The 17,321-nt window shown below is 32.1% G+C and overlaps 1 protein-coding gene across 10 annotated transcripts in view; it reads left to right on the forward strand.

Moving 5' to 3' along the window:
* The window catches only part of dock4b (dedicator of cytokinesis 4b), a 158,497-nt gene that overhangs the window by 113,713 nt on the left and 27,463 nt on the right, over positions 1–17,321 (forward strand). For 5 of the 10 annotated variants that reach the window (XM_087247539.2, XM_087247543.2, XM_087247540.2 and 2 more), the window contains exons 31-43: positions 291–439; positions 520–605; positions 2,418–2,444; positions 2,566–2,661; positions 5,696–5,756; positions 6,114–6,207; positions 7,811–7,959; positions 8,829–8,915; positions 9,187–9,291; positions 9,384–9,525; positions 13,738–13,904; positions 15,019–15,105; positions 15,509–15,685. In XM_087247539.2, coding sequence (XP_087103665.2) covers positions 291–439; positions 520–605; positions 2,418–2,444; positions 2,566–2,661; positions 5,696–5,756; positions 6,114–6,207; positions 7,811–7,959; positions 8,829–8,915; positions 9,187–9,291; positions 9,384–9,525; positions 13,738–13,904; positions 15,019–15,105; positions 15,509–15,685 — 1,427 coding nt within the window. 10 annotated transcript variants of the gene reach the window in all.

A 17,321-nucleotide genomic window follows, 5' to 3' on the forward strand; every position in this document is an offset into this window, starting at 1 on the left:
TATAGCATTTACTTATGCATTAATAATATTCAAATTTCTGATTGTTACATTAGTTAATGCATTGTGGGTTAACATGAACTAACAATGATTTTCATGAATGTTAACAACAACAACAATTAACAACAAATACTGTAATAAATGTGTTGTCCATTGTTTGTTTGTTCATTCATCTGTTTGTTCTAGTAAAAGCATTAACTAATACAACCTAATTGCTAAGTGTTACCTCAAAATCTTTGCCATATTCGCATCTTATTCATACGAGTGATGAACATCCATTTCTTGTATTGCAGGAGAGCACAAGCTAAACTTCATCCCGGCGATGATTGGCCCATTTCTGGAGGTGACGCTTGTACCTCAGCCGGACCTGAGGAACGTCATGATCCCCATTTTCCATGATATGATGGACTGGGAGCAGCGGCGGAGTGGAAACTTTAAACAGGTCACACAGCGCCCCCTTCTGGATACCTGCAGGACACCTCTCAAAAAAAAAAACTCACTTTGTATCTCACTATTCCACAGGTGGAAGCTAAACTCATAGACAAGCTGGACAGCCTGATGTCAGAGGGCAAAGGAGACGAGACCTACAGGGAGCTTTTCAACAGCATGTAAGTCGAAACATTGAAAAATTATAACTATACATGCTTGATTAGATGAATTACAGCGGTTTAAGCTTTATCTTCTTAATAGTGGGTGTCGCAGTGATTTGTGAATGATGGTTATTTCTAATGTTATGCATCATTGTGGAGAACATCCAACACCATGCCTCAAAGGCTTCACATTTTGATAGACTTTTGTAAAAAATAAGTGAACGTAATTGACTAAACCTAAATTGAGTACAATAATTAATGATGCCGATGGTGAAATGTTTATTTTTGTTTTCTGCTGTTGTTCATTTAATAAATTATTGAGTTCGAGTTAAATTTGATCACGACACCAAAGTTATCTGGAAGAGCGCTGTCAAATCTTTACATTTGATTACAAATATTAATAGAAATATCTATTTGTCTGTCTGTCTAACTGTCTGTCTATCCATCTATTCATCTATCTATTACAATGTGTATTTGAAATTTTTTTTAGCTTGAACTTTGCTGAATATTTTAATATAAAGACTTCAAAAAGAGAGACAACTTAATTTTATTTAAAAAAGGAATACAAAAACAACAAAAATACAAATTAATGCAAAAACTACTTTAACAATTAGTTGCATAACAGTTATTTGCATCTGTGACATTAATCACATTAATGAATGTTGTTGTATATGAGATTCAGCATATTGAATGCACATCTAGTTTAATAATAGTTCACAGTATATCTTTTCTGCAAATAATTTAACACATTTTTTAGACATGCTAACTTAGGATTTATACAATAGGAAGAACATTTTGATTTACATTTGATTACAAAAATTAGAAAAACTATATATATATATATATATATATATATATATATATATATATATATATATTACAATGTGTGATTTGCCGATTTTATTTATTAATATTTCATTTTTTGCCGCCATTTTGATAGAAAGACTTAAAAATAAGATAAAACTTATTAAAAATAATAATAAAAAACACAAAAAATTAAATACAAATAAATGGAAAAAAATAACAAACAAAATCAATTGCATCAGGGTATATTCAGGGTTTCTGCAGGCTCTTGAAAAGTCTCAGAATGCCTTAAATCTCTGAATCCAAATTTTGGGCCTTAAAAAGTCTTAAGTTTGCAGAGATATTGCGTTGTAGGTCTTAAATCTTTTTTAAGCAGGTCTTCATTTTCTTTCGTTCATGTATAGCTAACCAGTCTGGTCAAAACCCATACAATCACCAACAATCCATCTCAATAAAACTTTAAACCTTTTATTTAAAAATGTAATTTTTAACCTATTGTATTATTCTATTATTGTATTTTTAAATGTATTAAATTACTTAAAGAATAATTTTTTGATAGGTCAAATAAAAATCTTTTCCATCTGGGCCATTTGAAAAGTTCCTTAGCCTTTAGCCCTTTATGAGTCTAAAATTTAATTCATTATGGTCTTAAAAATGTCTTAATATCTTAAATTCAAGTCAGTGAAACCTGCAGAAACCCTGTAATTGCATCTGATGAATATTTGTTATTATATTCATTATATTCAACATACATCTAGTTTAATATTATGTATAGTAAATATTTTCTAAAAATAATTAAACCATTTTTAGACACTGTAACAGAAATTTTACAATAAATTACAATAATGACTTGAGTAATTAAAATTATGGATTTTTGCATGACAGCTGATTTTATTTCTCAAGCTGTGTATCATTCTTCATTTACTCCGCTTACTTTCTACTAACTGCACTAACACAGTATGAGTGGATGCTGCTGACATTAATCTATTAACATGACTTTATTTTGTTAATGCTGCTCTGGACTAGAATTCCTCTGTTCGGTCCATATCCTAGGTAAGATGACGTATGTGTTGTGCTGGACAGGTGTGTGTGTGTATGTGTGTGTAGGGCATGATGTGATATGTGATGGACAGAAATGTGACTCTTTTCTGCTGTTTTGTGTTTTCTCTGTCAGTCTGTTGAAGAAGATTGAGAGGGAAACATGGAGAGAGAGCGGGATTTCTCTCATCGCCACCGTCACGCGCTTAATGGAGCGACTGCTGGACTACAGGTATGACACTGAGCAGAAAAACACATCAGTCCTGTCTGAATTTAAGAGTTGAGAGCCATGCAATTATATAAAATACTAGCTGTTCGGATGATTTACAAAAAAGAAAAAAAAAGAGAGAGAATTATGTATCCAGTCGACAGATATGCGGTAAATTGATTCACTATCTGTTCAGACATTATTTTTTTGAGAGACATTCGTTTATTTAAAAAATTGCATTGCAAAATGGGATATATCCATTTTTAAAAATGTTGGTAATTTGACATTATTATTTAAGACATCAACAGTCAAGTTGATTCACAATTTTTGTACATTAAACTATTACTTGAGCTCACTGAAGGCCAGGAACACAATATTTTTCAAATCCAGGATATTTGTTATTTAATTTTATGTCCATAAATAGTTCATAAATAAGTTAAAAACCATTCCACATTGCAACATACTTATCTTAGCATTGTCAAACTTCTTAAATTGGTAAAAAAAAAAAACTATAAATCATAAATATATGGAATAATATATACAAAGATTGATTAATAAGAATAAGATTCTGAGTTAGATTGGGCCAGAATGTACACAACATAACATAACTTTTTATTTTTATTTTTTTTGCAAAATGCTATACATCCACCTTAGGCTATATTCTACTATAGTAATACCATTAAGAAAAGCTAGTGAATCAATGTTTTGTTTAATAAGTAAGATTAAGTTAGTTAGATAAACGACTTGTAGCTTGTTAGAAAGAGTGGAGGGCGGCTCCTTCACACCACTGCTGAAAACCCAACCTGTATGTTCAGAGCGGGCGGAGAGTCCACGACACAAGCTCACCTCACCCTGTTATATTTGATAAATTATTTCACTGTAATAATAATAATAATTATAGCTTATTTATTGGTTGGTCCTAATGCCCCAGTATAGTGATGGGGACCCTATACTGCTCAGTGAGTGCCGTCTTTTGAATGAGACGTTAATCAGAAAAGCATTATTTTGAGGTAATTCATGGATGGATGTAAAATACTAGCTGTTCAGTCTTTGTTTTTTAGTTTGAGAGAGAGACAATAATATATTTATTAATCAGTGATGCATTATTTTGAAGTAAATCATGAATAGATATAAAATACTAGCTGTTCATTCGTTGTTTTTTAGTTTGAGAGAGAGACAATAGTATATTTATTAATCAGAGATGCATTATATTGAACTAAATCATGGAAATATATACAATATTAGCTGTTCAGACAGTTTTTTTGAGAGACAATAGTATATCTAGTCAACAGAGATGCATTAAATTCATATAAAATACTGGCTTTAGACATTGTTATTTAGTTTGAGTGAGAGACAATAGTATATTTATTCAACAGAGATGCATTATGTTGAAATAAATCATGGAAATATATACAATATTAGCTGTTCAGACATTTTTTTGAGAGAGAATAGTATATCTAGTCAACAGAAATCAATTAACTAAATATAAAATATTAGCTGCTCAGATGTATTTTATTTTAGAGAATAGTATATTTAATCATCAGAGATGCGTTATATTGAAGTAAATCATAGAGAGATAAAATACTAGCTGTTCAGACATTGTTTGAGAGAGAGAGAGTAGTATATCTAGTCAACAGAGATGCATTAAACTGATATAAAATACTAGCTGTTCAGACTAAAGTTTTTTAGTTTAAGAGAGAGCCAATACTATGTTTATTTATGGGAGATGCACTATATTGAACTAAATCATGAAAATATATAATTTCCATTTTTCACATTTAATACATTCCTGATAGAGAGAGAAAACAGCATATTTATTCAACAGCAATGCGTTATATTGAACAAAATGAGCACTAAATACTTTTGTTTGTTTTGCAAAGATATTTCGGTGACGCTTTCACAATTCACAATGTTAACAACTCATTAACTAACACTACTAGCTTAATAAACCACTAATTAGCTGTGCAATTATAGTCAGTAAGGTAGAAGTTGGATTAGGGTTGAAGGATAAGATCATACTTTAGAACTACTAATAAACAGTTAATAACTAATAATAGGCAGGTAATAAACCAGTAAATAATAGTAATTGTTTTATGCTCAAGCCAAGTTGAGCTTCATTGTTATATCAATACATGAGTGGAAATACAGTGGAACGAAATGTCATATCTAACAGGATCATGGCACTACATAAAGATACGCAATCATAAATATGAACACAAGACTGGACATGAGAGCTTTTTTAAAGCTTATATATAACTAATGTACTGGTCATCTATCTATACTAACCACTACATATACTATAAGTACTTAGCTATACCGACAACCCAACTGACTATATATAGTCTGTACAAGTACTTTTGCTGAACAAAAATGCAAGATATTGTGCTAAAGGATGGTTGAGGAAAACAAGTTGTGCAACATGATTGTGTGGTACATTCACAGGTAAACATTGTTTTCCTTATTGGGTCTTAAGATGGAGTTTAAGTTAAGTTCGATGCATTTAGAGAGAAGAATGTCTCTACAGGTGGTTTGTCAGGATATTAAAATTATTTCATGTTTATGTCTTGAGTGAGGATGCAAATAATTCAGCATTTTGTCACAGAAGTCTTTTTAAAAATAATGTCAGCAATAATGTTTCAGAATATTACTGTTTTTTTATTTACTGCCTCATTAATCAGTGAAAAATAAATAACACACACTACACATATTTTTGAAATTCACCATATAATAGATCATTTACATTAACAACTACACCGACATCTAAGACGCAGTAATGCATAGCATGTCAAACTGCAACAAAACAAAATGAAACCCCATCACAATTCGATCCATAACCCTCATCAAAAAATGAGAAAACAATAACACGCAATAAAGCACATGTAAACTGCAATGAAACGGTCCACAACAGCCTCAAACTCGATCAATAAGACCTCTCAAAATGCATTAAAAATCCAATAACGCTTGACAAAATGGCTCACAACAATGTCTCAATTAATAACACTCTTAAAAATGCAACTTTGCTGCTGCTTGTCACATTGGACACATTTCTGTTTTGCAGAGACTGTATGAAGTTGGGAGAAGTGGATGGAAAAAAGATCGGCTGTACAGTCAGTCTGCTGGTATGTTATTCACTATCTTTTATATCAATGTTTATCACTTTATATAAGTATTATTCACTCAAAACCTGCTTTGAGTATCGGTCCATCTCAGTTTAGATTTATAGTGAATGCTCTCAGTCTTGGTTCAAGACCTGGAGGTAAAGAAAAAGAGAAGTTTTTAGCGCTTTAATTCAGCAAAACACATCTTTTTCCCTATTATGGGCTGTATTGTTGATGACCTAGAATGGAATGATTATTTTTTTTTTTTGCTTTTATACGTTCTTCAAGTGTCTTAAAAATCCATTCATATAAAGCAGAGCGATGCTGAGAAGCATTTGAAGAGCATCATCTCCACAGCTCTTTGTCTCTTTTCTGCAGAACTTCTACAAAACGGAGCTGAACAAAGAAGAGATGTACATCCGCTACATTCACAAGCTGTATGACCTGCATCTGAAAGCACAGAATTACACAGGTACTTCAGCTATCAGATTGAAGCACGTAAGGCAGAGAAAATAACATTAGAGAACAAAGCACATTTTTTTAATTGTTAGATCACAGCTTGGCTATATTTGAGGTTATCCTAAGAAAGAGACGTTTTTTAAGCATCCATGGCTTTCCTCCACAAAACCAATCTTATGTTCCACTGGGTATATTTTTGGGAAGAGCCAAAATTGTGCTTTTGTTATGGGTCAAATTGTTAATTTATGCAAAAACATTATAATATTAAGTAAAGATCATAATTCATAAGGTTATTTTGTACATTTTCTACTGTAAATGTGTCAAAACCCAATTTGATTGGTAATATGTATTGCTAAGAATCTTTGACAGATCTAAAGTTGATTTTCTCAGTGATCTGATGTTTGCAACCATCAAAATCTCGATTTTCAAATAGTTGTCTTTTCAATATTTTTAATCAAATTTTTATTCATCCAACAATCCCGCACATCAATTCAAATCCTATTAATACGATCTAGTCAAGCTTTTGGATGATGCATGTGTCTTAATTTCCTAAATATTGACACTTATGACTGGTTTTGTGGTCACATATTTCATGAGTTACATTTTCTGTATTCTGGAGCCCATATCAAAATTTTACTTCCAGAAGATTTATGGAAAACTGAGCCAATACTAAGTGTTTAGCATTGATAACAATTAAAAAATTAAAATGAGTTCTGAAGGATTGATTGTGTGACACTGAAATATATTTGTATGGGTGAAAATGATTGATATTTCTTTAAAACCAAAAATCATTAGAATGCTATGTAAACATCATGTTTCATGAAGATATTTGTATGTGTTCTACTGTAAATATACCAAAACACAATTTTTGACTGGTAATATGCACTGCTAAGAACTTAATTTTGAAAACTTTGAAGGTATTTTGATGCTTGGAGCCCTCAAATTTCAGATTTTTAGATGGTTGCATCTCAGTGAAACGTTTTTTTTTTTTTTTTAATCCTAACAATCCCACACATCAATGCAAATCTTATGTATGAATCTTAATTTCCCAAATATTTACACTATTGATTGTGGCTGTTGTTATGGTCACATATTTCATAAGTTGCATAGACTGAAGCACAATAAAAAAAACATAAATTACATCTAAAATAATAATAATAAAAAAACACTGAATAAAATGACAGAAAATGTTCAGATTACTTCCAGTTATCGATGATAATATACCTTAATACCTTAATTATGTGACAAATCTATTAAACTAATCTTTCATGATACTACTCTGCTGACCTTAAAGTCTAAAAAAAACAAATAATAACCAAAAAGATATTAAAGGTTATTTTGTAAAGTACTGTTCTAGCGTGGTGTGTACGTATGAGATATATGTATATACTTGTACATATTTATTGAAAGGGGAGGAAAAACATATTTTGATAAAACATATTTTAATATAACGCATATTTTTAAATTGATAAGTATGTGTTTATCCAGGAAATGTTTTAGTGTAAATGTTTAAAAAGGTGATAGATGGATGGATGGATGGATGGATGGATGGATGGATGGATCACTCTCTAATCTTCTTTTCCACTGTTATTTTATCATGTTTTTTGTCTCTACAGAGGCCTCGTATACTCTTCTGCTGTATGACGAGCTGCTGGAATGGTCTGAAAGGCCCTTGAGGGAGTTTTTGAGTTATCCCATGCAGAGCGAGTGGCAGAGAAAGGAGTATCTGCATCTCACAATCATCCAGAACTTTGATCGCGGAAAGGTCTGAATTTTCTCTGCATTTTTCCTTTCATTTTTCATCTTGCTTCTTGTTATGCAATTATCAATGGGTGATTGTATTTCAAGCAGTTTTTTTTATTTACATAATCAGCGACTCAATCACTTTGTCTGCTGATGAGAGTGAAAAATCAGTGCATTTGTTGTCTGCTTTCATTGTGGCAGGAGTCATCTGTCGGGATGCAGGATTTAGAAAGTAATATCACTGAAACGTTTCTGCTTGATGAATGATATACGTCTTAGTGTATGAGTGTTTGGCAAATGAAATAGATCTCATCTTTTTTTTAAGCACTATAAAATATTGCAGATCAAAGTGCACGCTGATATATAAAAGAAAAGTACAGTACAAACTACAATAGATTGGAGAATATAAAGTCTTATTAGTTTATTTTTTTGTAGACAAATCATGTTTTATTTTATAGGTTTACTTAAAAATAGAAAGCAATATTCATATATTTTTGTATTCAAAGCATTATATTTATTTTATTTGTGCTTTATTCTTGCTTGCTTTAAAAAGCATTTCCTTTAATTAGAAAATATTAAGCCATATTAATTAACTTTTTGTAGGCAAATCTTATTTTATTATTATATTATTGGTTTAATTAGGAAATATAAAGTAATATTAATGTTTTTGTATTCAAATAATTTAATTTAATTAAATTATTTTTTAATTTAATTTTTAATTTAATTTAATTAGATTTAATTTAATTTTATTTAATTTAATTTAATTTAATTTTATTTTATTTTATTTTATTTTATTTTATTTTATTTTTTATTCACATTAATGGTGCTCTAGTGTCTCCTACTGGTACTTTATAAAATTGCATGTGAATTAAAACGCTTCTCTCTCCTCAGTGTTGGGAGAACGGCATCCTCCTGTGCAGAGAGTTAGCAGACCAGTATGAATCCTACTACGATTACAGAAACCTCAGCAAGATGAGGGTGAGTTACAGCTCTTTAAAGAAGCGCATTTCCCTTAGCTCTTAAAGGGATCAACATTTCATTAACATAACTCTTACACATCAACCCTAATTAGTGACTTAATGCATCATTTTACAAGAATGCCATTCATAACAGAAGTCATTTATCTAACATTTACAGGCAGAGAATGTGGAATATTGTCATGCAAATATATATTTATGAAGGAAATGTTCACAATTAATTAGATGCATGAAGTGTGTGCACCAGTCTGCTAACCATATGCAAATCACAGATGATGGAGGCTTCGTTTTACGATAAAATCATGGACCAACAGCGGCTGGAGCCGGAGTTCTTCAGAGTGGGCTTTTACGGCAAGAAGTTCCCCTTCTTTCTACGGGTTTGTGTCTTCTTTGTCTCTGACAGTAACTCTGAAGTCCACTTGGTGTCAGTATTAACCAGGTTATTTGTGTGTGTGCGTGTGATGTGCAGAATAAGGAGTTTGTGTGTCGTGGTCATGACTACGAGCGTCTGGAGGCGTTCCAGCAGCGCATGCTCAATGAGTTCCCTCATGCCATCGCAATGCAACACGCCAACCAGCCTGACCAGACCATTTACCAGGCTGAAGCCCAGTGTATCCTTCACACATCTCTGCCTTAAAAAGAGTCTAACTTTTGCAGGTTCACAACAGTTGGTATTTTTTTAATATAGCTTATACTTAGGAATCTGAACACAATACACTGAAATGAAGTGTGCAAAACAGTCGGTCAGAATAAAAAAAAATAAATTAAATTAAATTAAAAAAACGCAAATGAAATATGTCGAACATAAATGGGGAACACTAGTGAAACATTGTTTTTATGTGAAGCTTGTGACCAAATAAGAATAACTGAAGACATGTGAAAATATGATCGAGAGGTAGAAAACCTGTGCAGTTTCATGTGAAATATGTGGAACATAAATGGAACATAAATGGAACACGTATTGAAATATTTTCATATGAAACTCGCATGTGGAAATGTGATCACAAAAAAATCAAATGTTTCATAACCACGTATATGCTTCACTTGTTTTTTTTTCATGTGTTCCACATTTGATTTTAATGTGATGTTCATGTGGTGTCTGTAAAACCAGCGATACCACAAACAAACAACTAATAAAAATATTGGCTAAAACAAAAAGGGAACTAGTGCTGCACACAAACAAACCAGTGCTTACCATTTTCACAGTATTCATACTCACCATAGAAAGATTTGCTTGTGCAAACATGTCTGATATTCTCATAATCCATATTAAATAGTTATCAAAGCAAATATTTATTAAATTCAACAAAATGACAACTAACTACTTTGTATTTCCTCTCGAACATCTTGCTTGGTGTGTCCAGGCCTTAAGGACTAGAGTTTGAATTGAATTTGGTGTGCATTAAATAAGCATTTTGATGTGAAACATCCTTCCTGTTACTTTAATCACAGACTTTTAAGTTGAAATCACATTATTTGGGAGTCGCAGTCAACTTTCCCAATGTTGTGATACTACAAATTGTCCTACACCAATATCATTGTGGGACCTGGTGGTGATTTGCAAACAAGTTTAACATATGATTGTTCGTTAATAGACAGTACAGTAAATGCACACTGACTTTTAGTTTGCAATCAGCAAGCCTAAGCACTAAATGTCATGCTATTATAAAATCAGCATGTTTAAGACCTGATTTCGTTCAAAATCAGTGATCTTCACTGCCTAATTGATATACGAAATAAAGTGGGTCTCGGACTAGACAAGATGCACTTCATTTAAATAAAAATTTTCCATGTCATGTCTTTAAAATATGGAAATTTATTTCATCCCAGTATTTTCAATGGAGTTTCAGTAGCCTGCTGCTACTGATGGTGCTAGTTTTCATCTCGTTTTACGGTTAAACAACTAAATGAACACTTAAAACTGCTTAACCGATTGTATTTTAATTACATTGCAACATCCGTTAAAGGAAGCATGTAAAATTGAAAATAGTCACATAAACCTTTCACTGGAAGTTTATCATTGGCTGAAAACACTACCTGTGCAAATTATAAAATATTTACAGTACTTCAGTGTGACCGAACATCAGCCCTACTCCACCAAGGCCAGAGTCGCTAACTTTAACTAGACATCCACGTGTCTGCTAATCGATCCCCTTCCCCTCTCTCTGTGCACACATCAGCGGTGGAGACAGCAGGTCATAGGAGAGCGTTTGCTCAATTGATGAGACACGGACCTGGAGGCCTGGAGCTCAGAGAATTTGTGACGTCCTCCTCAGCACAATTAGAGCAGACAGGCCCGGTCAAACTGCATGAGCGCAGCGTTTTGTTATCCAAAGCCAGCGATTAATCATTGGTCTTCCTGGATGTCTGCCCTGCTCGATTCATATTTATGTGCTGATCAGAACTCGTATCTGTAAGGCACATGATGTTGGGGTTTTCAACATTTGGCGGGGGGTGTTTTCCAAATGGAATGTTGTCTGCTTTTGTTGGTGAGGAGGAGATAGCAGTAATACAGCAAAATCTCATATTGAACTCTGTCTTTACAATATAATATAATATAATATAATATAATATAATATAATATAATATAATATAATATAATATAATATAATATAATGTAATTAATATAATTAATATAATATAATATAATATAATATAATATAATAATGTAATTAATATAATATAATATAGTATAATATAATATAATATAATAATTAATATAATATAATATAATATAATTAATATAATATAGTATAATATAATATAAATAATATAATATATAGTATGATATAATATAATATAATATAATATAATATAATATAATATAATATAATATAATTAATATAATATAATATAATATAGTATAATATAATATAATTAATATAATATATAGTATAATATAATTAATATAATATAATATAATATAATATAATATAATATAATTAATATAATATAGTATAATATAATATAATATAATATAATATAATATAATATAATATAATATAATATAAAAGTTAATATTAAATAATCAAATAATACTGTATAAAACTGTTGTAAATATATGTATATACTACAAAAAATACTGGGTTCCACACAAACGATTTGTGTTGGGAGGACATGAAGGAATTAACAGGGTTTATACGGTTCTGGAAAACCTGAAAAGGTCTGAAAAAATATTTGAGATTAACTTAGCTTATACTTGACACTATATTTGATGTGTATCTTTTAACAAAATTAAATGGGTAGAGAAAAGCAATAACTTAAAAAAATCAAAACCAATTTTACCTTCGCCTCTCTTTCACCATAAATCAAGATGCATTTTGAGTGTCGTGTCCAGAAGCAATGTCTAACTGCACAGGTAAGATACTGTGGGTGCTGAAGGCTACTTTGTACTAGTCTTAAGTCTTGTGAAAACACAAGCCATCATTATGAGACTTTCACGCAGACAGCAAGATACTTTCTAAAAACTATTTTACAGATATAAAAATAAATATAAACCACATGGATTGTCATATATTTTTTGATATGCTGTAATAAATTTGAACATGCATTTTTTATCATTTACTAAGTGTACGTAGACATAACATGAAATTTGAAACAAGATCATGAATATTTACCTTAAAGTTTTGGAAAAGTCATTGAAAAGTCATGGAATTTTAGTAGTAAAAATGTGTATGAAGCCTGAATTAAGTTAACTTTTAATAATAAAAATAATAATAATATTAAATAATAAACTTTATTTTTATCTTTAAAAGTAGCACCTCAAGGCACTTTACAGACATTTAAAATGTGCAGCACTAAAAGATTCAAGGGTAAATGCAAAAAAGCAATAATTAAAAACACATAAAACAATAGTAATAGGTCTAAAACTAATAATAATCAAATAAAATCTACCCTAAAAAGTAATTTTAAGACATGATTTAAAAACAGTCTGTGTTGCGAATATCAGAGGGTAAAGGGTTCCACACTTTAGGTGCCAATGAAGAGAATGCCTTCCATTGATTTTACCTGCGTTGACTGAGACCAGCATCAGATGAGCGCAAAGCATGTCTAGGAGGGCATGGGATTAAAAGCTCAGATAAATATTGTGGTATCTTTTAGTTCTAGTTTATACAAATTTAAGTAGATTGAATATAAAAAAATGAGTTGTCCCTTCACCAAAAAACAATAAGTGTGTTGTTTCAGCTCATTTTAAAGAAAGTAGATTGAATAAAACTACAAATGTCATTTTTTTGAGTGTATGTTGTGTGTAAAATCATTCATTCATTTAAAAAGATCTATTAAAATATTATTATTGCACTTTAAATGCATTTGTTTTATGCTTGTATGACTGTTTCTGTTGTCAAACACAAAAAGAGACGTTTTGAAGAATGTGCTGGTTGCTGTTTGCATTGACTTTATCATATATACAGAAGCTTTGTATGATGCATGTAAACAAGTGCATTTTTGTTTTAAAATAGAATTTTTTGAATGAAAACACTTCTTAAAAGATTTATTAATATATTATTATTATTGTTGCACTTCAAATGCATTTATTTTTGAGCATCACAGATTGCAACGAATATTTGTTCTGATCTGCAAGTCTAAAAATTAAGTTGTTCCCCCCTCCAAAAATAAAAATAACAGTAATTGTGTTGTTCTACTTCAAATGTAAAGAAGTAGGTTGAATAAAACAGCAAACATCATTTTTTTGGAGTGTCTGTAATGTGCAAAGTCATTCATTCATTTTAAGAGATTTATTATTAATGTATTATTATTGCACTTCAAATGCATTTGTTTTTGAGCGTCACACATTGCAAATTCCTTGACGGATCTTCATCCAGATCTGCAAATCTATGCTGTCACACCAATCCCAGACAGCCAGGATGTCCTGCAGCGTGACGGCGTCCCCGATAACATCAAGAGCTTCTATAAGGTCAACCACATCTGGAGGTTTCGCTATGACCGGCCATTTCACAAGGGCACCAAGGACAAAGAAAACGAATTTAAGGTGAGCTAATGGATTCTGTGTGCCTTTATATACACTAGATTTTATGCTTCTGTTGTCATTTATTTGCTTTTTTTCAACCATAAAGCCACAAGTACGCCTTATTTGAGTTTGTAATTTAGTGTCCAAGTCATATGAACTGTTCTGCATTCCCTTTATGTCCTTTCCCTTCTGAAGGCTGTTCATTGTAAATGGGCAAAAATAAAATGACCAGCACATTCTTCAAATTGTATAGATGGTAAAAAAGTCATGGAGGCGAGTAATAATGTGTGAGTTTTTCATTTAGGGGGTGAACTCGGTGTTCTTTTCATGTCATTTTTCTTTCACTTTTCACTCTTGTGACTATTCATTCTTTCACTTTGAGTGTGTGTATATATATGTGTGTGTGTGTGTGTGTGTGTGTGTGTGTGTGTGTGTGTGTGTGTGTGTGTGTGTGTGTGTGTGTGTGTGTGTGTGTGTTTGGAGCTCAGGTGTTCTCTCACATGCTGCATTATTCACAGCCTCGGTCCAGAGAGGCTAATTAAAGTTTTAGGGGCTGAGAGACTGGCTCCTTCCAAATATCATTTCCCTTCCCCTTCTCACTCAATATATCCAGCACAGACAATCACAGCCTCGGCGTGGATTCGATCCACCGCAGGGGTTAGATTTCCCCCCGACCTCCGGCGGTTACTGTGTTTGAAATAAACTGTTTAGCCTGCCAGATATTATATTCTCAGAGACACCGGGGGTACTCGGCACCCCGCTCCACTTACCGCCCAGTAATAATGTCTGAAAATCTCATTTGGAGGTAAACTTGGGCTGCGATGCCATCCAGATGATACGATTATATTGGACCGGGGTGGTTTTGAATATCCCAATCAAGCAATCTGAAGTTCTTCCTCTGTTATACAGGGGAAATGAATTTATGAATGCGAAATTTAATATGTGGAGTCTGTGTTGCTGAGAACGAGCTGCTTAAAGTGTAGATTAAATGATATGTATTATACATGCTGGAGGAGGAAAGTCTTCTCTCGTTGTATATTTTGCTGCCGCTTTGGGACGTTGTTGACTTTCTCTGACAGTTGAAGTGTGCTCTCTCAATGAGCTTTTGTGTTTGTGTGTCTGTGTGTGTTTTTAGAGCCTGTGGGTAGAAAGGACGACATTAACACTTGTTCAGAGTCTGCCAGGCATCTCTCGATGGTTTGAAGTGGAGAGGAGGGAACTGGTAAACTGATATCCCAGCAAACTTCTGCTGTTGTGTGATTCTGACACACATACACTGCATTAAGCTTAAAGGAAAAACTCTACACTGTAAAACAAATCTGTTAATTAAAAGTTTGCTTATTTTCTGATTTTTAAGTGTTTTCCGTTTATTTACGGTTGTGAATTACATTATTTATATGTTGATCTCTGCTCTGTTGACGTTTGATGTTGAAAATTCAACTCTACACTTCAACAAAGTGACTTTTATTGTCATTTTTATAGTTTTAAATAATATAAAGTATAATATATATAGAGACATAAGTCTGTAAAATAACCGAAAATGTAGCCCTACTGGCAGCTTATTTCAAGGTTTTTGTGGCGTAATGTACTATTAGTGTAACGTACAATATATTTTTTCATCACAGGTGGAAGTGAGTCCACTGGAGAATGCCATTGAGGTCATTGAAAACAAGAACCTGCAGTTGCGGACGCTGATCACGCAGTGTCAAACCAGGCAGATGCAGAACATCAACCCGCTAACCATGTGTCTAAACGGAGTCATCGATGCTGCCGTCAATGGAGGACTCGCTCGCTACCAAGAGGTGCAATTTCTCATCTTTACATGTTTATATCTTGCTAGTTCCCTGAAAACTACACTGATGCACTGTCACTTTAAAAATGCTAAATGTCTTTTAAAGTCGCCAACACAAATGCTGTATCCCAATTTAAATACTATCACTCCTAAATATTGAAAATATGTCTTAATCTGTCTCAATTTGTAGTACAGCGTAATGAATTGAGTATTTTAAAGGTACACTAATGGTCTACTGTTTCCAGTTAAAATTCAAAGTGCAGATCTGTGCTTTTCAAAATAATTATCGTTTACAGGCAGCTTTACAAAATCAGAAAATTAAGGTATTAGTTACAATAATAATGAGAATAATACATTTTATTTATGATGCACTTTTCTCAAAGCACTACAAAATATACAACAACAATTTTCTAAAAATGCAGAGAATTACTAGCTTGCAAAAAACCCCAGTAACAAGCCAAATGTCACATCGCAATTATAAAACAATATTAAATTATAAATTTAAATTAAATTAAAATATAACTTTATTATAATTTTATTAGTTGCTTATTAACTTGTAACTAATAGCATTCAACAGTTAAAGTGATTATAGGCATAGTTAACCTGCAGTTGTATTATAATAATAATAATAATAATAATAATAATAATAATAAATACATTTTATTTGTATAGCACTTTTCCTACATATATGCAACTCAAAGCACTTCACAAACAACCAACAAGCATTAAAATAAACCAAATTAAAAAAAGAATAGACAAATAAAGCAAAATAAGCAAAATATGTACTCTGATAAAAGCATACATGTACACGCATAAATGCATTAATCTACACAATCACACACACAATAGTCCTCACATATGCATGCACACACCGTACATGCATACATACATGCACCTATACAATATACATAAAATGCAAACACTTCACAAGCTGTTGTATTCATACGCAATTTTAAAGAGGTGCATCTTGACATGCTTTTTAAACACATGAATGCTGGGGGATTCTTTCACTTCATTTGGGAGACAATTCCAAATTTTGGGAGCAAAGTGACTAAAAGAAATGTCGCCAGATCGCATCAGATTTACAGAGTGGAAGTCCAGTGCTTGAAGAGCGTAGAAAACAGTTTGGATTATATTTCGATAAGCAGTCAGAAATGTAAGGAGGAGTCATGTTTGTTTAGTGCCTTATAAACTAATAAAACAATCTCAAAATATTTCCTTAGGTGCACAGCTAACCAGTGTAAATCTATTAAGGCTGGTGTAATATGTTCTTGTTTCTTCAGTTTCATTAAAACTCTGGCTGCTGCATTTTGTATCAGTTGCAACTTCCTTATAGAACTTTTTGGTAAACCAAAACAAATAGCATTGCAATAATCATGCCGAGAGAAAATAAAAGCATGAATTAATTTCTTAGCATCATTGAAAGATAGGAAAGAACCAATTCTGGCAATATTTCCCAAATGATAAAAACAAGTTTTTGTAACTTGATTAATATGAGACTTAAAATTAAGATCACAATAAAAAATAACACCCAGGTATAGAGTAGTGTAGTATAGTATAGACCAGGGGTCACCAATCTTGGTCCTGGAGGGCCGGTGTCCCTGCAGGGTTTAGCTCCAACTTGCCTCAACACACCTGCCTTTAAC

This window comes from Danio rerio, chromosome 4, assembly GCF_052040795.2.
Source record: "Danio rerio strain M-AB ecotype USA chromosome 4, GRCz13ab, whole genome shotgun sequence".
Taxonomy (NCBI): domain Eukaryota; kingdom Metazoa; phylum Chordata; class Actinopteri; order Cypriniformes; family Danionidae; genus Danio; species Danio rerio.